Consider the following 26,304-nt stretch of genomic DNA (forward strand, 5'->3'; position numbering starts at 1 on the left):
TTAGGTAAGTAGTGGTGATTTGTATTCATTCGATATGAAACACAAACCATTCAGAATAGTCTAAAACAAAGGCAAGATGGATCTTCAGTGGATGTTTAAAAGTGACATACTATATTCAATAAAAGATCCTTCAATTTGATTTCTTGGGAAGTACACAGCCCCTTTAACTTACAGTTTTCCCTTTAAGAGCAAGGGTTCATCATTTGAGATAATGCCCTCTGCCACTACAAACAAATCATTCTAGCCTCAGAACAAGTTTGAGAAATGTTTATAATCTTGTTACATTCTCCCTCACCCAATCCTATCTTTGCCAAGTGGTTCCTGTTTATTTTGCCTCTCAGTTCTTCCAGAGAAAGTAAATTGCTGAATCACTGTGGCTCACGCAAAGGCCACAACTGAGCCAGGCAGGTGAGAGTAACTCCAAAAGGGAGAGGAGGTGAGAAAAAAATGAGAAGCGAGAAGTCCTTTCATGTTAACATTTTATTTAAACCAGTACAAGCACCATGCTTAACAGAAGACTGTCCAAAATAAACATGCAATATGAACTAGCAGAGACTGAAATCACAGCTTAAGAAGTTGTGCAGTTGTTGAGTTTGTTAAATGATGACAGGGAACTGTTAAAATTCACAAGACTAAACCATTAATGTTTCAAGCCTCCTGAATGAGATTATATTGGACCATCTAGATCAGTGGGAACTGCCCTGGCAAGTTAGTGATCTCAAACAATATTCAAGTAATATATGTGTATGAACTATATTCCAAAAAGCAAGAAAACACAGTTTCTATCACAACCCTAACAGTTGTCTGAATATTACAGGAACATGGTCACTGATTTGAAATGTCAAATGGCATAACAAGAAACAAATTTCGCAAGAATATTCAACTTGGGGCCATTGATGTTAAGTGGCCTAAGAAGATTTACATTCTTCCAGAAATACAAAATAAGATTTGTCCAGAAATGTTTGAGACACTTCTTCACATAAGTTGTAAAGGCTCAAATTCTACAGATTCCAGTATTATCAGTCTATTGAACAAATAGGGAAAGCAACCGTACTAAGAATATTTGAATTGATAGAATACAAGTTACTCTCTACTTCCACCAAATATCAGCATTTAAACTCTTATGAAAATATCTATCCATCACTAGTCCACGTTATGGATTAATGACATTGCTCAGGTTTTAAAGTAGTCCAAACATTTTTTTAAGTATACCTTCCTAACTACCTATATAGGTGGGGAATAAAGACAGCCAAATTTAATTTGGCAATAAATTCCTCTAACTGGAAATTTTTAGTTAAAGTGTCAGACCAGGGTACAGTTTATGGCTACATTTGACTCCTGAAAATAGGAGATAAAAGGGGAGAGAAAAGTGCAGACAGACATTTTGCTACCAAGGTTATTTAGTAACGGTAATAAAAAATTTTGCAACACCCTCTTAAACAAGAGTATGTTTAACTGCACTAGGTATTTGGTAAACTTTTTAGAAATAGACAATTTGAACACTTATTTTAGAAGTCAATTAAACAAAAACGGTCTAACAACCCTTCTCCTAACATGATTGCTTCAATACCAGAACAAAGCAAGACTATTCAAAACTCTGACGTTTTGGAATTTCAGCATAGTAACCTGAGAACAGTTTTTCTTCATATGTCATTTATGTTGCCACAAAAACTGTACTAAAAACATGCTAGGATTACTAGTTGGCTCTATTGTGACAACATTAGATGCTATGCAGAACTCATGCAAGGCCAACAATTTCAAAACTAATGCTGACTTAGAAGACCATGAAGGGGGTTCCCAGGAAAAAAGCTGATGCCAAAAGGGAGAGATTAAGATATGAACGGGAATGGCTGCACCAGAAAGCTATGGAATGTATAAACTGGAATTATCCAATCTGGAGTTACTATTTGAGAGAAGGCAGAAAAAGAGAGCAAACTGAACATATCTTGAAAAGAGCAATGCAAAATTTGATTACATGGAAGGGAAATTTATATAAAAGTCTGAGAACACTCTAGAGCATAGGATTTGTAAGTCTCCCTATAGGACAGAGGGAGTCAAAACATGTTCTACTGATTCCCCAATCATAATCTATTGTCTTACAAAATACATGTTATTGATAAGGAGTCAAATAAGCATGATTTATCACAGCTCTTTGTCCCTGTTAGAGAACAGGGGAACTAAGTTCTGTTTATGGAAGTCAGTATCATCTGACAATATGGAGGCCTTTCAAATTTAAAAACAAAACAACTAAAACATGCAAGACAAAATAAGGAACCTCATTAAAAAACACATTCTTGCAGCACTAGTTTCTCTTATTGCTGCAAACATGGTGAAATGAAATCTGATTTCCTTCATTTAAAAACATTAAAAACACTCTCCATTCACTTGGGTTATATCTGCATTTCCACAGAATTATAAGCATTATTCTCCAATATCAAAATAGCTGTTTAAAGAATTTGTAAACTTCCTGGGTTTGAAGTTCTCTCTCTCTCTGGAAATTGGAATAAAGAGTCCTTCCCATTCATTAACCAAAACAAATGTCCACTCTAGCACTTCCTCATCTCCAACTAACTTCCTATTGCTTCCTGTTTTTTAGATTAGTGAAGCCAAACAGTGTTGGCCACAGAAGACTCAATATTGTGAAAATTCCAACTATCTTTACCTCTTTATTAGTGTTGGCACAGAAACCTCAAAAAAAATGCAAAGAATATATAAATGAAAAACACGTCAACATAAAATAATGCCTTTCTAGTTTTGAAATGACTAAGATAATCTTAATATAAGAATTCACTCACCAAATTTGGTTAGTCTTTACAGTCTCAAGACCTTTTGTCAAATTAATGTGAAACAGTCACTTATATGTTGTTCTTAAAGTACACTATATATTAGAATCCTTGCTTTCTGCCAAGGATGCCAACAAGATGGATGTCCATTTGGGAATATCTTCTGACGTTTAGGATATAAGATGCAATTTCTATTACTGTGTTAATGTTATTAACTCTGGCCAAGGTTTTAAGATAAGTAATTTTTCTTATGGCACAAAGGTAATCATAAATACACCCCAAATTATAACTCTCAACTGCCATATATTCACCAATACAAGTAGATAGTTGGAATTTTTAAAAATATGAAGTTGATTTTATTACAAATTTCAGATATACACATTAGAAAATAGTTTTACTTGGACCCTTTACAAAAGTATTAATTTCACCAAATCTGGAATACTGGCAGTGTAAAAGTCTTAAACTAACTTTAAAGCTAACAAATCAAAGGCACAGTATTAACACATTTAAAATAACTTGTGTTCACAGGACAACATTAAGAGGTGTTATTATTAATAAAGTGTTATTAACCTAGATCCAAAACTATCTAGCTATGACACAACCAGGAATGAAGCCCTTGATTAGTTCCAACCTATCAATTTCCAAGACTAAGATGCTATTTCCTGTAAGAAAACGTAACAGTCATAACTACTATAAAATCTAATTCCCAGACTGTAAGAATGAATGACTGATGAACAAAGTTTCTGTACTTGATTAAAAAGATATAGGAAACCAAAGAAGGTATGGAATTGATGACAAGTGTACTTGTAATGCAGCTTTACACTACAGTAAATTATTTTTCATGGCTCTAAATTGGGTCATTCAAGTCTTTTACCCCAAAGAAATTTTAAAGATTTGACAAGTGATAATATGCTATTTTCATATATAAACTGCTAATATCCAGTATTTGTCAAAAGGAGGCAACTGTTGTCTATCACAATCTAATACCCACTTTCCAATGGTGTCTGTAAATAGTAACAAATTCTGAACCGTAAGTTATAGAAATTAGTCACAAGAGTGCAAAAAGTCCCTGGAGAGAAGTAGTCCACCTAACAATTACAAATATAAGGAAACACTTTACAAAGTTTCATTACTATGAAGATGATTTCCCCTTTGTTCAAACTTTGAACAAATGAAGAATATTTCTTTACTGCAGGAAAACAAACTGTAAGTAACAGTGCATTTTTAGGCATAAGTATTTATGTCTGGTTCCAGTATGGTCAGGTTAATACATAAAAACTTCAGAAACACAGAAGTTCACATTAGTGGAAAAATCCAAGTTTCTCACGTAACCATTCTTCAGTTAGGTCTTCGGTATTTCTTATTTCAAATACCTTTAGAAAAAAACGTTAGGTCATACTTTGACACTCTCAAAAAAAAAAAAAAATCAAACACATTGTATATGTGAGTATTACATACCAAGTTCTCCTTCCTTTCATTCATGTTGGTCATAACTTATCTTTGTAAATTAGATATACCTTTACTTTTTTTAAGTGCTAAGTACTGAGTTACCAAAGTTTAGCAATCAAGATGGCATAAAACCAAAACTCTCTTAAAAGTTACAAATATTCTAAAAGAATCTACAAATCTACGAATCAAATCTATGAATATTCTAAAAGAACAGTTCTGTACATCTTACCCACTAGAAGAGATACCCCAAGTACACACAACTAAAGTCAGTCTAGTTAGTTAGGAAGTGGAAGAACATATGCTGGTCTTCCATAGTTGGAGGAAATACAAGCTGTGGATTGTTTTGAAAAGGATGGACTACAGGTCCTCAGCCACGGATCTCTGCAAGAATCTGTACACACGCAGGCCCAGGAAGTCTTTCTATACAGAAACAACATAATAGAGCAGAAAGTATGGGATTGAGGCCAATGTGGGTTTGAATCCTAGCTCTGTCATTTACTATTATGCAACCCTGTGCAAGTCTTTTATCTTCTGAACCTCAGTTCTCCCATCTACAGAATAGGAATATCATCATCAACCTCACAAGATTGTGATGAGGATTCGATGTGATTATTTGTAACAGTAACTTATAAATTGTAATGCCTTAATTCCAGCACTTGATGGTGGGCTGTGGGATCAGAATGGAAATGAGGCTGTTAACAGAGCTCCCTCCTAATCACCCGACCCCCTTATGTTCCTATGGTACAAATGAGAGAAAGTAGCGTCTATAAATTGGTGGTGTCAATGACAATCACATGAGCTAACGGGAAAAGGCAGAGGGCACTTAAAGACATCTCCTGGGCTGCTGGTTAAACACCTAAGGGTAAAACACTGACACTGTCCTTAAAATAAAACCTGAAAGGAAATGTTATTTAATACTGTTTTAGTGATGTAATATTCTATTTCAAAACCTTACAAGTATATACTTTTTTCAACTCAAACTAATACGTGAAGTTAAATAAAGTTTGAAAACAAGTACCCATCTTACCGTTAAACTTCAACAATGCCATAAAACAATGGGGGCATGTTAAATCTTAAGGAAAGTGTCTCATATAAACAGAATGGTCTAGCTTAATAAAGCTAATAAGTATTCTTAACAATTTCAGACTTGGGAACAATATACAGTTAACTGCATAATATGGAATTCCTGCACAGAATCTGGTTCATTTAGCCTATGGTAAAGAGCTCTGAGAAGCTTCAATGCTTACTTTTATCTACTAGAAACTACATTATGGAAGATGAAAAACTCTCAATAGATTGAATGGTGGCAGTGGCTTTTCTAAAGCTGCCTATATTTTAAATGCGATTTCTTCTAATCAACTTATAATTTCCATTCAAAAACACACTTTGATTAAAGACTTCTATCATTCTATTTCCAAACAGTAAAACTCTCTAAATTTACTGCTCTGTTCTAATTAATTTTCACCTGTGTAAAAAATACTTAACTCTTCAGATTACTTTAGCTAATGGTCTAATAGTGAGGGAAAAATATTGTCTCAACAAGCAAGTAAAACACAAATATCACCTTGGTTAGTTCAGCTGTTTGGACTAGCTTATTCTTACTCCCAGCATACATCATCTGTTGTTCAGGCTTACACCCTGGAAAAGAGATCAGTATAGAAATGAGACTTAGATTTTGAAAAAATGATGGGTTTTCATTTTTTACTTCTAAAATGACACATGTAGGATTTTCTTATGCTATCAGGTTTACAGAAAGCTTCAGTCTAACTGTGTAGGTGCACTTCACTCCCTGCACGGAGCCATGGCTAACTGACAAACAAGTCCCGGGGCTTGACAAAAATAAATGTGGCTAGATCCCTGCACATCTTTTAGGACTTTGTAAATACTTAAGAACTTTTCAGCACAATCTTAATTTTGACATTAAATATCAAGATCGATTTTATGGACGCCTAACATATATAGGTTTGGGGATGGTGATGAATCAGTGTGGGGAGATCTGCCCTAAAAAAAAGTTACAGGCTGCTTACATACTAAGTTAAAAAGGTACTGCAGTTATTTTAAGTGCTAAGTAAATGATACAAATAGTAAAGTTTAGAGAAGAGTTCAGAGTTTACTGTGGGCTTAAATGGTAGTGGTACTGGGAGTTCTGGTGATAACAGATATATCTTAAATAACAATAAGCCATTTCAATATCCAATGTAAGCTACTCTGGGACTATTCTTAAGGTTACAGGAATATCATCATTAAGTACTATTTTAAAGATAAACGCAAATATATATCATGATTATACACGAAGTTCATGCACTTATACACGAAACCTAAAAAGAAAATGTATGTTGGTGTTTTAAAATGTCACTACATTTTAAATTCCTTAAAATGTATGTAAGATTTTACCAAACAATTACACTTCTAGACATTTATCCTAAGAAAACAAGCAAGTTCTAAGAGGGAAGGCTTTATAGCAACTTCTTTCTAGGGATGAATTCGTGTGCACATGCACACATACCTCTATTTAGGTTATTCAACACTTTACATCTTTCAAACAAGCATAAAATTTGTCTCCTATAAAAATGGTTTAATTAGATCAGAACCAAATATGCACTATTTAAAGAAATTCACTCACCAACAGGACTGGAGAAAATAAAGCACAGAGGATATGAAACTCTTCCATCATCATGTTGGTATTTATAACTATATACAATGAAGGTTTTTCTCAAGTTAAAGAAACTAAAATTACTGTTCTATTTGACACAAGTACTTACCAACAAAGTTCTGAAAGAAAATACACACCTGGGGAGCTAGTGAGTGGTAAATTTCTGTTCTCTCCATTTGAGCCATACCTTTATTATCATTATCTTTCCATAAAAGTATACACGAGCTCCAAAGATAAGGTATAAAAACATATAATCTCTCAAAAATAAATGTATTAAAAGTATGTAGTATGGCTTTTTTTTCTCTTTCTAAATTTTTACTGTAAACACATAATAATAAAAGGAGTTTTTCAAAAAGGAAGTAATTCATCCCACTAGTGTGTCAACTTCCCATTTTTCTTAGTCCAATATGTGCATACATATTTTGATTGTGATCATGGTGTAGGAGAAATTTTTGTAAAATACATGGCTTTTAAAAATTGAACAAACCAACTTCATAAATAAAATTCTGACCACAAAAGAAAACAAATCTTTTTAAAGCACTAAGAAAAGGATATCGAGGTTGTCGTTCAGGCAGTTCATCTTTAAGTTCATCCGGTGAAATGCCCTGGAACCATAAAGAGAAACAACTTTTAAGCATTTTCTGACCCATAAATCCTTAAGAGATATACCAAGCACCCATTCTACTAGTAGATATAAATTTATAACCACATACCACAACATAAAAATCTTATGTTACTAAATTGCATATAACCTGAGATTACTAAACCCTTAATCCACTGAAAGCCCACTCCAGCCCACTCAGTTTAGTTCCATTTATTAACTAAATAGTCATGCTCATGTTCCAGTTGTCAGGGAATACTGAATAAGATAAAAAGCCACCCCCCAAAGGAAACATCAATGTCTCACTTAGGGGGAAAAAAGTGAATTTCTTTTCAGTCTAAATTTGTTACTTAATTTGACAAACTAAATCCTTAGGTTATAGCACTTTAGTTTTTAATTACTGGCCAAGCAATTTAGAAGTTATACTGGACATGTAGCCTTAACTTCTACCACTTATTACACTGGATTTCAGTAATGTTTTAAAGAAGGTGATTCAATCGGCAAGACAATGTGCTACATAATAATTAGCACATGCTTTTCATGCATAATGAGCATCTATTTAGACTTATTTTAAAAGTACATGTAACTAACATAGCATCTGTTAGGCAATAATAATTGCTTAACTATAAAAATGTACTTAGATGATCAAACAAACCTCAAGCTCTTCATCCAGTACCACCAGGCGTTTGTCCTTATCAATTTTCACTAAAATAAAAATATAGTATAAGTAAACTGTGATTTTTTTTTGTAAACTGTGATTCCAATGTGACCTTGATTTACCCAACCCACAGAGTTTCAGCCCTTTTTCTGGCATCTAAAATTAAAACATTGAGAAACTCATTTGCAGTTTAGTTATGGTCTATTAGCTAGCTGTGCTTTTCAAGCAGTCAGCCTTTAAAGGCTTTTACCCATAATTCCCATCACCTAATTTGCTTATTTAGAATTTTATGTCAACTCCTTACATTTTCTGTGTGTCTGAAGAATTTTGTAACTCAAATGCAACTTCCTACATAAGGTCTGAAAGGGTGACTGTAAATGAGATTGGTCTATGTAACATGGTTAGAGCTGCAAGAGGAAAAGCAGACCAGGGGTTAAGACAGAACAACCACCAATTCCAGCTTCTCCAGAGTCAAGATTTCATAATGCAGTAGGATTATTATGAGATAGTGGATTACCAAATAGCAGTGATATCTATACTCAAACATATGTAACATAATCCAAAGCCAAACTGAAATATGTTTAATCTATGCCTTTATTCTTTTCCATTACTCAGGAAAGGTGGCCATTTTTGGTTTTACACTAATTTCATAGTAAATTCTGTAAGATATGGTAAGATCTCAGAGCTTTACCTTTCTCAGCAAAAGGCACGGACATGAACTTTCACTTTTAAGAACTGTATGCCTATGTTGTAGTATTTATTTGTAATAGAACCAAAACTGATTACAAGTTGTAACTATCTCATTAATTCACATCTGCCAGATGCCTCTCTGTTAAGCAGTCTATAGAGATCTATACTGTTACCCCCTTGCCCTTCCTTCATCTTTCTAAATCACCACCCACATATTAAATATTACTTAAGAATATAAAAGAAATCTACATAACATCAGATACAGTTCACAGTGGGAGAGGCAATATGCAAATCATTCTTTCTATTGTCAGAAGTCAATGACACTTAAAAGTACTCTCCACGAAACTGGGGTTCTAGTTTTAGAATTGAAATAAGGCCCCAAATCACTGTGAAGACAATGCTGAACACTACCATTTTAGGTGCAGGCAAAAGTTTCTGGCTGAGATTGAATGACCAGGCAATTTTTAGTCTCCTGAGAAGTTAAAGGATGGAGCTGGATGGGTCACTACAATGACCAGGTAACTAAGAAGATCATCTTCTTCAGACCTGTAAAGGCAGCTGAGGAGAGAGGTAGGACACTCCACCTCTGTTCTAGGATAACAGCTGTTACTTATTTTTTAAAATGATCTAAAAACAAGGGGGAAGAGACACCTGGATGGCTCAGTCAGTTAAGCGTCTGCCTTTGGCTCAGGTCAGGATCCCAGGGTCCTGGGATGGAGGTGCCCCCACCCCCAGCCTTGCTCAGCGGGGAGCCTGCTTCTCCGTCTCCCTCTGCCTGCCGCTCCCCCCGCTTGTGCCCTGGCACATGCTCTCTCTCTCTCTCTGACAAATAAATAAAATCTTTAAAAATAAATAAATAAATAAAAGCAAGGGGAAAGATTAAAACAGAAGGAGGCAAATTATTTCCTAATGGCTCAGTTTATTCAATGTGGCTATAAGATAAAATTCAACGAAGACCATGTAACTGAGGCAATCACGTTTAGCTTACTTATAATGGCAGCATTGTTCGTTTCTTTGCGAAAACGAAACTTTCTCAGCTTTTCCACTAAATCTTCAGCGACATCACAAACCACCAAAGACTCACTCTAGAAAAGAAAAAAATTCATGACTTCAATGCCATGTATGTGTTTAACTTATAAAACTTAATACCTTTAAAAACATACACTGACATCTACAAATGTCACAGTTATGTGAGTTAACATGAAACACATGAATACTTAAAGAGCTTTTAAATCTACCAACCTTTGTATCTACATTAATTGTTCATCTTATATCTAGGCTACACTTTAACTTTCTCTTTGGCTAATAAATGTCTTAAAGAACTAGATACAATAATGTGCAATTTCATCAGAACCGGAGAGGAAGAGAAGAATATAGGAAATTACAGGATCACTGTCTGCTGTTAGGAAGTATAATATTTTTGCACTATGCGGGAAAGTAATCTTTATTATACTTAGAATTAGTAAGACCCTGGTTCATTTTTGCATCTCACAACTATGAAAAAATACATATAAAGTATGAAAAATAAACCACAAGAGTAAAGACCAATAACATTTTATATCTTAATAAAATGACTATGGGAATTTAAAAAAAGAAGTTATTAAGAATTATGAAAGCAAGATGCCTGCCTGGCTCAGTATGTAGAGCATGCAACTCTTGATCTTGGGGTCATGAGTTCAAGCCCCACATTGGGTGTAGAGATTACTTAAAAAAAAAAAAAAGAACTACGGAAGCAAAACCAGATGAAACAAATATAAAAACCAAAAGAACCTTTTACAAATTATGAAAAAATGTAAGAGATTCTTCTCCAGAAATGTGGCAAGGAAATGACCAAAGGACTCTTCTCTTAGTAATGCAAATGTATTATTGATTGCAAACACAAGCATGGAAAGCTTTTTTTTTTCTTCCTTTTTTTTAATGTGTAAAACTTCAAACACATACAAAAGGAAAGAATAGTATAGTGGAATCCTATGCACCTATAATTCAGCTTCAAACATTATCAACATACAGCCAATCTTACTGCATCAACACTCTCAATACTGCCCGATGGACTGTCACACAGCAAAGACCTGAAGTCATTTCAACTGTAAATATTTTAGTATGTATCATTAAAATGACAGTATGTGCCATTAAGAATATAAGGACAATAACATTATTTCACCTTAAAAAACTAACAATAATTCCAATCTCAAATAATCAAACAGAATTCAAATTCCCCTCAATGTTTTGTTTTGTTTTTCCCCCAACAGTTGGTTCGATTAAGTCAGGTACCAAACAAGGTCCACATTCCTTGATCTTTTCATACATAAGATCCCCCCTCCTTCAAGAGAATTAGAACAGTTCTGAGACCAATGCTAAATACACATGTCTCATTATAACCCAAAAAGATTAACGTTTTCAATTTTAAGTTAAAACACAAATTTAATAAAAGCCTGGTTTTTGACCCCATGTTGGGTAAATGAGAGCATAAGTTAAAGCAGGAAATAGCTGTCCATTTTAAATTGTCCTTTAAATTCAGAACACTGGTAATATGTAAGGTATGATATACCATACGATATGCTATTTACAATTAGAAAGGACATCCCACCAATAAGTATTATCCAATGAATAAGGCTCCTGTAGGAGTCAAGTACATGCGTCCTATTCTCCTTAGAGAAAGAGATGCTAAGTCATATGGAGCTTCCTGAAGGTAGTATTCAATCCTAGTCTATTTTTTCTATCTTCAAGAAAGATAGAGAGTCAAAAAACTAGAATTTTCATTCTCTCTTCAACCAAAGGTAGAACCCATTAGTGAAACTAATAAATATTTTAGATTCCTCTTTAGGCAAAGACCAATTTATCACAAAAGTCTTATCTTCCAGCTCTGATACTCAGAGCTGCTTGTGCAATCCTGACATTCTAAGGACCAGGAACCAAGTGAAAAACATGCTGTGATTTAATTTATACAGCTCTTTTGGGGGGTATTTTCATCCCCCCAATACAGTAATAAGGCCAAAAATTCCTTCCTACAAGAAAAGGGACCCAGGCTCAGTCAATTCCAATTGCTTAATTAGTAGAAGCATTTAGGAATGCGTGTAACACCCTGCAAACAACTCTGTATGGGTAAATATTAACACACAGTAAAGTGGAGTGTTGAACAAGTGTTCACCTATTGGTTTATCCACCTAAGGAACATTTAGTGAGTGTAAGCACTGTGCTAAGTGCTAGGGATACAATCATATAAAATAAATAAATAAATATGGGCCTGCCCTCAGGGAGCTTCTAATATAGTCTACAGGGAACAGACCTACATCAAAAGGATCAGGTAAGAAAACATACTTGTTTGCACGTGTGATAAGAACGAGGCAGTGGGATATATAGGTCTGGACTGGATCTCAGAAGCAAGTGTGATAAAAATTCACAAGTCATCTGCTTACAGGTAGGAGGTAACTGAAGCTATGAGTGTAAGAAAGGATGGAGAAAGAATACAGAATGGAAAACAAAGCATTAGACTGTAGCCTAGAACTCCTACATGTGATATCCAGGTAAGGCACACAGTCTGCATGAGACACAAATGGACCAACAGGAAAAGCAGGAGAAAAAACAGAAGCCAAGGGGAAAGCATGCCGGAAGAAAATGCTTCAAAAAGGAGAGAGTAGTCAACTGCCTGGAATGCAGATGAAAAGTCAGGAAAGATGAGAAGCAAAGACAGTCCCTTGGATTTGTTGACCACGACAAGATCTATTCGAGGGAGGTGGGTTGAGAAATGAGTGGGAGGTCAGAGATAGGACAGTGGGGGATTGTGTTTTGTTTCTAATTAAAGAAATGAGCATATTTAAACACCCGATGGAAAAGATTCAGAAAATTCTTGTTGGGCAATTTATTTAATTCTCCACTTTATTTTTGAGCGAGGGGTTCAACCCATTCGAGAACGGAAGCCAAAGCCCCAGAACAAACTAAAGCTTTTGACGGTCACTTTAAGGCTAAGGACCAAAACCTTAGGTCAAAAGATTTCCAACTGCCCCAACTGGAAGAAAGCAAGAATACGGAAAAATCCCTAGAGGCAGGCCGGGGAAGGAGACAACAGAAGCTAAGGCGAGGCCATGAGAATGGAATCTGAAATTTCGAGCCCTCCCTGCAAAGGCCGCCAGGGAAGGTGCTCAGCGCCTGTCGGCCCCTCAGGCCTGGCCCGGGTCCTGGCAAAGAAACCGGCGTTTGGGGCAGCCCTTCGCTGGGCCGGACCCCCGGCCCCTCCGACCCTGCAGTTCAGGAGCTGGAAGCCTCCATCCAGAGAGACTAGGGGAGGATGATCCAGCCGCACTGGCCGCACCCCAGTCCCAGGAGCCACTGGGCGGGTCGACCCCAGGCCCGGCTGGAGGATGCTGCCCTTACGCGGGGTGGCAGCGGCGGGAGGCTAAGTCTCTGGCTGTGGGCACGCGCCAGCAGCCGGGGCGGAAGCGGCCGCCGACCCACCTCGGGCGCTGCCCGCCGAACTCGGCTCCGGCAAACGGGAGAGCCCGGCTGCTGGCCCAGCCCTCCGGCCCCCGCCCTCCCGGCGGCAACTCACCATTTTCCTTCCGGCCGTCAGCGGCTCCTCGCCTTCCCTCCGGGCCCCTTTAAGAATGGCACTGCGGCCGCCTCCCTTCCTGCCCCGGCGCCAGGCAGAGTGGCCCCCCCGCCCATCAACGCGGCCGGGGCGGGCCGGCACGTGACGGCGGACGGCAGGAGGCGCGGCTCAAAATTAGGCGAAACGCGAGCGCCCGCTTGCTCCTGCTCTTTTTAGGAAAGGAGGTTCTGTCTGTCTGTCTGTCTGAGAGTGGGGCCACCCTGCCGAGATGCACTCTTAACGTTCAAGCCCGTTCTTGCTCCTTTTTAACTTTACTCAAACTCTGAGAGCAATTTCATGGTGGCATGATTAAGTCAGTCATTTCAATGGCAAATATGTGCGTTGAGCACAGCCTACCTTCCAAATTTAACTCTCCACTTTATTTTTGAGCGTGGAGTTCAACCCATTCGGAAACTGAAACCAAAGCCCCCAGGTCCCTGAAAGGTCCCTCAAACTTAGGCACGCCTGCCTTTCCTCCCACCCTCTCTGACCACCCCCACCCCGGATCCCCACCACTTTCCAGGACTTGATGAATACATTCCTTTTCTCAATGGCGTTTATTTATTGAAGTATGATTGAATGATGATTGCTGTCTATATAGGTGTTACGAATCACTGCCTCATGACACTTAAAGAAGTTTCTGTAGGAGATGCAGACTTACTGGAGCAAGCTAATTTTTGAATGTAGTGAGGAAAGTAGTTTGGAAGAAGTAAAGTTTGAACTCTAGAATTCATACAGTTGCCTTCAATAAAGACACTTCCTGGGGCAGGATATCATGGTGTTCACAGGGCAGTGTTAGCATGGCGCCTGGTCCATAATGGGTGCTCAGTTAATATTTGCTGAGTGAGTGAAAGAACCACAGAAAAAGAAAATTCCAGAACATGCTCCCACTGCCATCCTTCCTCATTAGAATTATTAGAATTTTTAAAGTTTGTATTAATGTTTAAATTTAAAGAATTGTTAGCATGTTAATAAATAACATTAAGTCAGGGTTCAAAATACATAAACTAATTTGATACAATACTTATATTTGCTCATAAATTAGAAAAATAAAAGTCTTAGCTATAAGAAATTCCACAGCTCAACTACATTCTCATAGTGATCTGCCCCCATAATACTTTTTATCATGAGAAGGGGACTGGTAAGTTTGACACATGGTACCATGTAACAAATGATGGAAGATAAAGTGATGTTAGTGGTCCATGAGCTTGTATGTGACTTTAACATAGGTTCTCCCCCAACCTTCCCCACCCTTTCCCAATCTCCTCTCTCTACATCTATAGGAGGAATTGGAGGAAAAGGTGAAAAATTTAACATTAAGCTACATGATATCACACCTGATAAATAGTAAATTCATTTTTTTCCCCCTTTCATTCTGTTTTTTTTTTTAATGTTTCCCAAGTGTTACCAGCTATGAAATGGGCTGGTCTTATATTACACCGAAGAGAGGTTGAACTGGGTGTACTGACAAGATAAGAACACTGGTGAAAATGTGATTTATTTTCTTTTATGGGAGGTATAAAATTAATATAGACTATGTACAAAAACTTCGAGCTCATTCTATAGAACATGTTTTAACCAGTAAAAATATTACAGCTATTTTAAATGGGGCTTGGAAATGCCATCTGGCTTGGGTTATTTACGAAGGGGGTGCGGGGGGGGGGGGGTATGGCACAAAGTTCCAGAATGTTTTCCAAAACTTTTCTGCCTAGCTAACCTATATAAAAAAGTCAAGTACCTATCAATACTAAGCTGTGTTGAAGTCACTGAAATGTGTTCTACTCCCAGGGAAGCATTTGACATGAAAACAAGATCAGGGTCAATGGTAAAGGAGAATTCTAAGTAAAAATTGACGGAAGATCAGAACTAGAATAATCTTTTCTGGCCTGAATTTTTTCTAAGTCCTTTTTTCTCTGTAACAGCACACTTGCTAAAGTATATTTGTATTATTTATATATTCCCACCACTTCACTCCATCAATAAATATTTACTGAGGGCCCATTATAGAATAGGCACCAAGCTCCAAAACAGACTTAAAATCCCTACCATCCTGGAACTAACATTCTAATGAGGAGGAGGAAGTAATAGACAATAAGAATAATAAGTAAACAATTGTTAATGTTAGAAGGTGATTAGTGTGGGGGTGGAGGATAGGAAAAGAGATTGGGAGTGCAGGGGATGAGGGATTTGTGATTTTAAATAGGGTAGTAGTCCTAGTCCTCATTAGCAAGGTCATATCTGAACAAAGATTTGAAGCTGTGGAGATTAGCCACGTGGATATCTGGAGGAACATTCCACACAGAGGAAACAACACTGCAAAGGCCCAGAGGCAGAAGCATACATGCTATTACAGGGGACAAAAAAGCAATCAAATGACTGGAGTGGATGAGCTGGGGTGATTTGTAGATGAAGTCATAGAGGGATTGGAGGGCTGGATCTTACAGCCTTGTAAATGATCATAAGGACTCTGGCTTTTACAGAGTCAAGATATAGTGTTATTGGAGAGATGGAGCAGGGGAATGATGTGGTCTGTCACACATTTTAGCAGAATCATTCTGACTTCAGTGTCCTTTTAAGAAGATCCTTCTGCTATTGTGTCAGACTGTAGGCATAGAGGGACTTCCAGAGCCAGCCAAGATGGAGTAATCAAGCTGCAGTCTCTCTTTCTCACTGATTACAACTAAAAGCTCTGGGCAGAATATAAACACAACTACCTAAGGACTCTAAAGAGTAAATAATAACAAAATAGCCAGTGAATTGAAGAAGGAAAGGGTTTTTTTAATCATTATTATGTTATGTTAGTCACCATACATTACATCAGTTTTCGATGTAGTGTTCCATGATTCATTATTTGCGTGTAACACCCAGTGCTCCATGCAGAACGTGCCCTCTTTAATACCCATCACCAGGCTAACCCATCCTCCCACCCCCCTCCCCTCTAGAACCCTCAGTTTGTTTCTCAGAGTCCATCGTCTCTCATGGTTCATCTTCCCCTCCGATTGCCCCCCTTCATTTTTCCCTTACTACTATCTTTTTTTTAAAACATATAATGTATTATTTGTTTCAGAGGTACAGGTCTGTGATTCATCAGTCTTGCACAATTCATCGCGCTCACCATAGCACATACCCTCCCCAATGTCTATCACCCAGCCGCCCCATCCCTCCCACCCCCCACCACTCCAGCAACCCTCAGTTTGTTTCCTGAGATTAAGAATCCTCATATCAGTGAGGTCATATGATACATGTCTTTCTCTGATTGACTTATTTCACTCAGCATAACATTCTCCAGTTCCATCCACATCGTTGCAAATGGCAAGATTTCATTCCTTTTGATGGCTGCATAATATTCCATTGTGTATATATACCACATCTTCTTTATCCATTCATCTGTCGATGGACACCTTGGCTCTTTCCACAGTTTGGCTATTGTGGACATTGCTGCTATAAACATCGGGGTGCACGTACCCCTTTGGATTCCTACATTTGTATATTTGGAGTAAATACCCAGTAGTGCAATTGCTGGGTTGTAGGGTAGCTCTATTTTCAACTTTTTGAAGAACCTCCATACTGTTTTCCAGAGTGGCTGCACCAGCATGCATTCCCACCAACAGTGTAGGAGGGTTCCCCTTTCTCCGCCAACATCTGTCGTTTCCTGACTTGTTAATTTTAGCCATTCTGACTGGTGTGAGGTGGTATCTCATTGAAGTTTTGATTTGGATTTCCCTGATGCCAAGCGATGTTGAGCACTTTTTCATGTGTCTGTTGGCCATTTGGGTGTCTTTTTCGGAAAAATGTCTGTTCATGTCTTCTGCCCATTTCTTGATTGGATCATTTGTTCTTTGGGTGTTGAGTTTAAGAAGTTCTTTATAGATTTTGGATACTAGCCCTTTATCTGATATGTCATTTGCAAATATCTTCTCCCATTCTGTCGGTTGTCTTTTGGTTTTTTGACTGTTTCTTTTGCTGTGCAAAAGCTTTTTATCTTGATGAGGTCCCAAGAGTTCATTTTTGCCCTTGCTTCCCTTGCCTTTGGCAATGTTTCTAGGAAGAAGTTGCTGCGGCTGAGGTCGAAGAGGTTGCTGCCTGTGTTCTCCTTTAGGATTTTGATGGACTCTTGTCTCACATTTGGGTCTTTCAACCATTTTGAGTCTATTTTTGTGTGTGGTATAAGGAAATGGTCCAGTTTCATTCTTCTGCATGTGGCTGTCCAATTTTCCCAACACCATTTGTTGAAGAGACTGTCTTTTTGCATTGGACATTCTTTCCTGCTTTGAGGAAGATTAGTTGACCATAGAGTGGAGGGTCCATTTCTGGGCTCTCTATTCTGTTCCATTGATATATGTGTCTGTTTTTTGTGCCAGTACCATGGAAAAGTTTTGATGGTCTCCTCTTCATCCTGTTTGTGAAGGAGGGATTCCTGCCCTGGGGTTATGGGGATAGCCAAACACATAACACTGAACACTAGACATATGAGACTGATGGCAGTTTTGTAGTCATATATACTCAGAGTCCAGGGAAGGGGGACACCAAATGCCATGCAGGGTCAGGCAGCTGCCCTTGCGAACACAGTGAACAACTAGAGGCTGTGTGAGGCAGGCTTAAAGAGGGTGTGGTGCCCAGGTTGGCGGGGACCTGAAGCCTGCCACTGAAGGAGAAGCAGGCCCTGTGCCTGGTCCCCATGATGAGGGTTGTCTGGGTAGAGGACTTTATCTATGTGAGCAGAGTAGGGAGGAGAGCTTGCATTTAGGTCATGCCCAATGTCACCAAATGTCATGGCAGCACATAATATGAGACCTTAATTTTAGGCCTTCTACCACAAGAAGGTAGAACCTGAAGAATGACCAGTAGGGTGTCAGTGAATTTTCTTTTTCTTTTTTCCTCCTCTATTGCATGACAGGAGAGCAGTCTGGATCAGGGAAGAGTGTGGAACAGGAGAATGTGGAAGGAATTGCCCCCCCTTCCCCTTTTTTCTCTCCTCGTCCTGCCCCGAGGGCAACACCAACCACCAAAATCGTTAGCTCTGTCTCAGCAGGGCAGGAGCATAGGCACCTAAAACCTGAGAGAAAATCCATCTTTCTGTGAGGAATTTGGAAAGGGGCGCTGTTGTGCATAGAATGAAGGTGGTATGCCAGTTACTTTTTTTTTCTTCCTTTTCTCTTGCCATTTCATCTGAAGGACAGGCGCAGTCACATAGAACTGCACAACAGCGTAGAATGGAGGGTCCCATCTTTCAGACCAGAAGAACAGGGAAAGGGAGTCCAGGGGTAGAAGGGAAGTCCTGAAGAGCAGAGTTTGAAACTGAACTGGGGCACATCCCCCAGGTCCATGTGTGTAGAACACACCCACAGAAGCACAGCAAAGACTACAAGAACTTACCTACAATATAAACCATTGCCAAGACTCAGATTAACCCCAGAGTGGCTCCTGTGAGAATATAATAAAGACTTTGAAAATTGAGCTGCGATTCTGAAACTTGATGGTGCTAATGTTCTATGACCTCGGTACATTTGTTAGAACTCATAGAACTGTACATGAGAGGTAATGATTTTTACTGTATGTAAATGAAAAATTAAATATTAAAAAAGTAAAACAAATTAAAAAAGAATAGACTTTGGGAGATAGAGAAGCAAGAAAACCATTTAGGAGGCTATTTTGGGGATCCATGGAAGACATGGCCTGGGCCAATATGGAAACAGTGATTTGGTGAGAAGTGTCCAGAACCAAAAGAATTTTCTGTATCAGAGTTTCTCAATTTAGCAATTCTGACATTTGGATTTAAATAATTCTTTGTTGTGGGTGCACTGTGCTGTGCATTGTAGGGTGTTTAGCAGAATACCAAATGTCATGCAGGGCTTCGGGTGTGTGTGTGGGGGGGGGGGGATTGCTCTAGAGGCCAGTAGCTCCTCCCCCAATGGGAACCAAAATGTGTCCAGACATTGTCAAATGTTGCCAGGGCACAGAGGTGGGAAAGCAACCCCAGTCGAGAACCACTGTCCTAGATGAATGTCCTAAGCTTTGGGCCACAGACCATGTACCACATAAGTCATCAGTGTCAGCTCAGTTGGAGTGAGCTTCAGGTAGCCTCCTGTCACATAGTATATATAGATGACAGAAGCCCAACAGCTAAGACCATGAGAGGTTTTTACTAGAGGGACTTGGAAGTTCAGTGGGCTACTAGGAGTCAGGTTCTGCCAAGGTACTACATACAAGATTTTTCACAATTCCTGTCATCTATGGGATTATACCCAATTGCACACTCATTCAGTTCTGTTGGGCAATAGTTGTCTCAAAGTTTGAAACTCAGAGTTATGATGCTTATTATGTTTCTACTGGTGTCTTCACAATAGACAAATTTGCCCTTCCAAGAAATAATGTAGGCTATAGAAAGACCATATAAAATGAAAGGGTTAACAGCGCCAAGAAAATTGTGCGATGCAGATAATAATTTTTAAAAACACGTTAATATTTGCTTGCATTTCTCTTATGAGACCTTCTCCTTGGTCAGTCAGAAGCATGAATAAGCCTCAAAGGATAAATAGAACTGTGATGTTAGGAATGCAGAAGAAAGCAAGCAGCTTTTGGCTACCAAAATAGGATTTTTGAATCCCCAGAAACACAGTAAATCTAGAAAAAGCCAGACACTACCGAGAAAGGTTTTATAAAATTTTAAAGCTCTACCAACATTTCAAAATCCAGACCGGGGCAAAATTAAAAATGGCATTTAGCCTATGCCATGTGGGAGAGGAAACCGGGGCCAGGACAGAAGGCCTGTATCTGCCGAGTGGGAAGGAGGGGAAGTCTTTCCCTTCCAGTGTGCTGGTGCGTGGCAATTAGGTGGGGCTTGACTAAGTGCAGCAGGCCATACTGTACTGAGGTTCTGGCTTCCCCTTCAGACTGCAGTCTCAGAATGGGAAGGGGGTGGGTGCTGGAAGGGGTTGGAGTAAAGCATCTAAATAGGTATGATATTGGAGAAGCTGAAAAGACTGAAATTGGTAGTCCACTTTCTCTTTAACAAAGAAGGCAAGGAGGGGCGCCTGGGGGCCCAGTCAGTTAAGCAGCAGACTCTTGATTTAGCCTCTGGTCCTGATCTCAGGGTTGGGTTAGATAGAGCCACACATCATTGTCCAGCTCCTCGCTGGGGTGTGGAGCCTGCTTAAGATTCTCTCTCTCCCTCTCCCTCTGTCCCTTCTACCCTCCTCCCTCCCTCTCTCTCCCTTAAAAAAAAAATAATAATAATGAGAGAGAGGATTTGCATTTGGTTCTGTACCACCTTGAACAGGAGCGATAGTATTCAACAGCAGAGGTGGCTGCCCTGAACAAAGACTGTATTTTCCAACCTTCCTTCCAGTTAAAGGTGGACATGAGGCTGAGTTGTGGCCAATGGAATGAGTGGTGCCTCCTTAGAGTTTCCTTAAACTGAAGTATCATCTCATTCTCTCTCTCTGTCCTCTTTCCTGCTAGCAAGAATGTGGAAATGATGGCTGGAGCTGCAACAAGCATCTTGAACCATGAGGCAACCTTAGGAATGGGGGCTACACATCGTGGAGCAAAATAGAAGCCTGGTTCCCTTGCACTGTGCACCGTATCAGTCCTGCATTGACCTACCTCCAGACTTTTGCCTGAAAGGGAAATACATCTCTATCTCAAGTGATTTACTGTTTTGTTTCGAGTTTTGTCACTTACAAATGCAATAATTTCTGACTAATAATCCACTTCACTGCAAGTCCTCGTCACTATCCTAATCAGAGTTACCAATACTTCTTACCTGGACTTCTTAAAGAATCTGTCAATTGATATCCCCATATTCATTTATATCCATCCCAGCCTCCTTCCAATAAGTTTTCTACACAATAGCCTAAGTGATTGAAAATGCAAACAGAATGTCACTCCCTGTATTAGTCTGCCTGGCTATCATAATAGAGTACCACAGACCAAGTGGTTAAAACAAAGGAAATTAATTTTCTCACAGTCCTTGAGGTGAGAAGTCCAAGATCAAGGTGCCAGCAGGCTTTCTGGAAAGAACTCTCTCCTTGATTTGCAGACGGTTGCCTTCTCACTGTTCCCACAGACTTTTCTCTGTATACACCTGCATAGAGAAAGTGATCTCTGGTGTCTCTCTTTTGTTATAAGGGCACTACTCCTATTGAATTAGCATCCTACCATTATGACTTCACTTAACCTTAATTACTTCTTTAAAGGCTACATCTCCAAATACAATCACATTGGAAACTAGAATTTCAGCATATTAATTTGGGGGGGACACAATTCAGTCCATAAAATGCCCCTTCTTCAATCATATCAGTGGCTTCTCATTGCTCTAAGGGTACAGTTGAGTAGTTAAAATAGCAAGACTCATGTATGGTCTGGGCCCTACCTATCTCTCCTTTTCATCCCCTAGCATGCTCTTTCTCACTCTCCATGCTTTAGTCATATTGGCTTTTCATTTTCTCAGGTGTGCTATGATTTCTCCCACCTCAGGGCCTTTGCACATGCTAGAGCTTCTGTCCTAAATGCTTTCTCCCCTCCTGTCCCTTTGCCTGGTAAATCTCTCTCCATCAGCTCTCAGCTCAATCATCTGTTTTTCAGGGAAGATTTTCCTGATCTTCCTTATGTTTCACTAGTCTCCCATTATATGCCCTCTAGCTCCATGTACCTCTTTTTAATAGCACTTACTATAATTTTGCCTTTATATTTTATTCAAGATTCTTTGATTAATGTTTATCTTTTCCATTAGATGATAAATTCCATGAGAACAGAGATATGTCATTTTTGGCTTATTATTGTATCCCTAATGCCTTCTACAGGGTCTGGCACATATCTGACACAAAACAAATATTTTGTAACTGAGTAAGTAAGTGGGAGTCAGATCATGTAGAGATGGCTATGTCAAACAAGGAACTTAAGACTTCATCCTCAAGGATACATAGCATGGCAATCAAGGATTTGGGGTGGTGGAATGAAATGGAACATGTTTAAAAATAAAGGATACATGTGAAAAAATAATTTTTGCCTGCACTGTGTATCGTGTATTATGTGTTAGAAAGAATCAATGTTGGAAGTAAAGTGACATGTTGGAATTGTTGTATCAGATATCCAAATGGGAAATAAAGGCTTGAGTTAAATTTGTGATAGTTCATGTTCTTTTTGAGAATGCTTCAGTGTAAATCAAGTTGAGTCAGTTTGCTCCACTGCTGGTTTGGGATTTGACTTTCATGGGCTGGTTAGTGAATTATCCTTGTTCAGCTGCTTTCCATCTTCCAATATGTGCTTCTGTTATGTTATTTCCTCTTCTTGTTTTTGATTTATTTTTTACATCCCTTTACTGTAGTTTTAGTGGAGTTTGGGGAGAGAGCAAAATTATAGGCATATGTATAATATGCCACTTTAACTTGGAATTCCCTGTTTTCATTATGAAAACTCTTTATTGCTTATTGCAATAAAACTGCCTTTCCCATTGGCCAAGCTTTTTAAGTGACAATATCAAATGATCACAAAACTGCGGATGAAAGGGTGGGAGCATAAATCGGTATAATATTTCTGGAGAAGCATTGTTTCCCTAAAGGCTTACAATGTGCATACTTTTTGAACTAAAAGTCCCGCCTCTAGGAATTCACCTAAGGAAATGATTTAGCTTTAAGAATGTTCATTGCGGTGTTGTTTATAATTTTAAAAACTGTCCAACAATAAACTATATACTTTCACAAATCATATAGATAGTTATCAAAAATTATGTTGTTGAACCAAGCTGCTTACACAGCACTACTCCAGAGAGTACACAACACATGGTCATTGGCCAAGAGATATGTGAAGCCATAGAACAAATTTAGCTCATCTTTCTCCAACATTAATTTTACTAGTGATTTGCTGCTCAGAATAAAAGACTAAATTACCTGTCTCTGTGGTAACTGCGTGTGGCCAAGGGCTAAACCCAAACCGATGAGCTGTCAGTGGAGGTGTGAGGGACTTCCAGGGAGGCTACCTTGATGGGGCTGGCTGAATGGGGATGAGGAGAGGGGGATGAGCATTTCGCTCCTTTCTTAAAGGCATATATATGTATATATATATGTGTATATATATATATATACACATATACATATATATATACACACACATATATATTAAAAATTATTATTAAAGTAAAAATTAATACAAAAAAGTTCAAATATCTAATTCTAATTTGAAGGAGGTAGGGGGAGGAGAAAAAGAAAGGAATGTGGGAGGACAGTTGATTTACTTCTATGAGAATCTTGATACGCAATGCTAATTTTCCTTTATCATTATATCCAACTTGAAAAGGCCGACAAGTTTCGTATAAACTGCTTGTCAGACTCCTTTTGGTCTTCCGTAGTGTCTAAATGTAACTTTTCTAGATAAAACAACAGCAGGTGTGAGGTTACTTCACTTTGTAGAACCCAAGATGACGGCTCTTCTCCTCCTCTCAAATTTGCCGCGGATCCAAGATGCGGGATTTAGACTCTGTGACGTGGATTTCGGACTGTGCCTCCTCTCTGTGTCATCAGAAAACCTTACCTGATCCTTGGACAGATTTGGCCGCTATGCGTATTTAGAATTTGCCGCAGAAAAGCCTTGACCGCTAGGACACACAGACGCTCTCCGGGTACCAATCCCGTGAGTCCAGTCTGGGCACCGCCCCTCTGCGAAGCCAATAGCTGGGGACTGGAGCGGTAGGGGCGGGGCGAGCCCTGCAGGCGTCGTCGTGATTGGCACTCTGGCTCCCGCGGCCGGCGAGGTTGCCCTGACGTCTAGCCTTAGAACCCCGGGCGAGTGCGTAGCTACGAAGTTTGTCAGCTCTGAGGCACCGTAGTGGCTTTGACACCGGCCGGGTGGGCTGCGCTGGGCGGCTGAAGCTCGGCTCAGTTTAGGACATCCTGATGGCTGCGGTATTTCTGGTAACGCTGTATGAGTATTCGCCGCTTTTCTACATCGCGGTGGTCTTTACCTGCTTCATCGTGACCACCGGCCTGGTATTGGGATGGTAAGTGCCCCATGGTTAGAAACAAGGGGCGGACCGCTGGGGCAGTGGGGTCGCGGAGAGCAGCGGAGGAGGGGGGGTTGTCGGAGCCGGGGGAGATGCTAAGCTGGCGCTCCTGGGGCTGTGGGGGAGCTGGTGCCGCGAACTCCGACTGGCTCCCGGAGCAAAACAAGGTGCGTTGTGCACCTGCATCACTGCTCTGCATCACTGTGCCGTCCCCGTCGCAGCGGGTATCGGGGGGTGGTGCCGGATTGAGGTATTTTACCCAGCTTTGTTTCTAAGAGATAAGGCGGTCAGTGAGGGCCTCGTCTCGGTGTTGGGATCGAGTGCTTGACCAGCAGGCTTCTGTCCCGGATTGGGGCCTACTGTGTGCCCGGAGTGAATCAGTCACCGGCGGTACAGTGCACAGACGTGGACAGTAAACACAGTTGATTGTTGTTCTGACCAGAACCGAGCACTTGACCTCAGATCTGTAGCGTAACTTCTAACTGAACTCCGTTACCGTTTGGGAATTTAATGGTTTCTAGATATACTCCACGCCTTTTGAAGTAATATTTAGTCGATAGAACTATGAAGCCGTAAGTTTAGAGCTGGAAAAGACCTTTGAGATAAGTTACATTAACGGGTAGGGGCAGTTTACCCATTGGAGACAAGGAGAATAGACTGTTAGATAATCCCTGAGCAATTTTTCTAGTTCAGAGATTCTAAAATTTCTCTCTTGAGGAGAAGCCATTGTATCATGTTTAGAGAAGCCTTATAAATACGGCTAGTTGAAACCATCTTACTAATTCATCCATTGCGGAGAGAGACATGAGCTGGATTTTGAAGAATCGGTGTTTTGAGAAACAAATGAAGTTAAGTGTGTATGATAGAGAATAGAAGGCATTTCAGGGATACAACATGAGCAGAGGGACAGAGGAAGCGTGTTAGTGAATAGACCAGCCTGTGTAAAACAAATCTTAAAATAAGCTTTGATCACATATATAGGATTACTTTACAGAAAGGAAACAAGCCCTTGTTAATTTCTCAAACTATATGCCATCTTTAAAAACTAAGCCCAGTCTTAGTATGTCCATACTGCCCCTCACCCTGCCTGCTGTAGAGCACAAAATTCCTTGTTTGTGGGTGGGAGAAGATTAAGACCAGTCTTACGCAATTTGTTATTGACACCTCAGATTTTATTGTTGTTTATTGTTCATTTCAAGAAAGTTTGTAATTGGAATTTGCAACTTGGTTGCCTAAGTGAGTAAAGCAGTCTTAACACAAGATTTCTTTTTTTTTTAAATTTTTTAAAAAGATATTTATTTATTTGAGAGAAAGAGAATGAGAGAGAGAGCATGAGAGTGGGGGAGGGTCAGAGGGAGAAGCAGACTCCCGCTGAGCAGGGAGCCCGATGTGGGACTCGATCCCTGGACTCCAGGATCATGACCTGAGCAGAAGGCAGTCGCTTAACCAACTGAGCCACCCAGGTGCCCGAACACAAGATTTCTTAATGACTATAATGTTAAGGTTATTCTCTTAAAGAAATGTAATTTTCCCCCATTCAGGAAAATAGGTAACTCGTTGATCATTGCATTATATCCTTAAATTTTAATTTTCTGTAGGACAGCTAATTAGATACCTTAGATACCTATCTATAATATTGGGAAGAGGAAAATGAGTGAGGATCAGATGGACAATGATGGTGACATCTGTGGGTAAGGGTAGTCAGGAACCTCATGTTTGTAGTGGTTAAGAGACACTTTGGAGTCAGACAGACCTAGATTCAAATTCTGGCTCTGCCAAGTTTAAGACTTGTTTTGAAAACTTAATGATCACATAACCCCTCCATTTGGGTATGACTTTGGAGGGGTGGAAGGCCAGATACCTGTAGAATTTTTGGAAGTCTGGGC

The 26,304-nt window shown here is 39.4% G+C and overlaps 2 protein-coding genes across 3 annotated transcripts in view; one reads left to right on the top strand and one right to left on the bottom strand.

Annotated features, from left to right (window-relative positions):
* Window positions 1–462: 462 nt before the first annotated feature.
* On the bottom strand, window positions 463–13,508 carry GMFB (glia maturation factor beta). The gene is given in 8 exon segments (XM_045900895.2): window positions 463–4,089; window positions 4,091–4,156; window positions 5,797–5,870; window positions 6,856–6,938; window positions 7,441–7,490; window positions 8,142–8,191; window positions 9,823–9,919; window positions 13,381–13,508. Coding segments are annotated over 8 exon segments (465 nt in total). The 5' UTR covers window positions 13,384–13,508; the 3' UTR covers window positions 463–4,047.
* Window positions 13,509–24,181: 10,673 nt separating this feature from the next.
* The window catches only part of CGRRF1 (cell growth regulator with ring finger domain 1), a 28,788-nt gene continuing 26,665 nt past the window's right edge, over window positions 24,182–26,304 (top strand). Inside the window, exon 1 of one of the 2 annotated variants that reach the window (XM_064571081.1) lies at window positions 24,182–24,415. In XM_064571081.1, coding sequence (XP_064427151.1) covers window positions 24,312–24,415 — 104 coding nt within the window. In that variant the 5' untranslated portion in view covers window positions 24,182–24,311. The remainder of the gene's footprint in view (window positions 24,416–26,304) is intronic. The other variant, XM_045900896.3, reaches the window with a different exon arrangement.

Source organism: Mirounga angustirostris, unplaced genomic scaffold (assembly GCF_029215605.1).
Source record: "Mirounga angustirostris isolate CCGP_5_RB_7025 unplaced genomic scaffold, mMirAng1.0.hap1 SCAF_9, whole genome shotgun sequence".
Lineage (NCBI taxonomy): Eukaryota > Metazoa > Chordata > Mammalia > Carnivora > Phocidae > Mirounga > Mirounga angustirostris.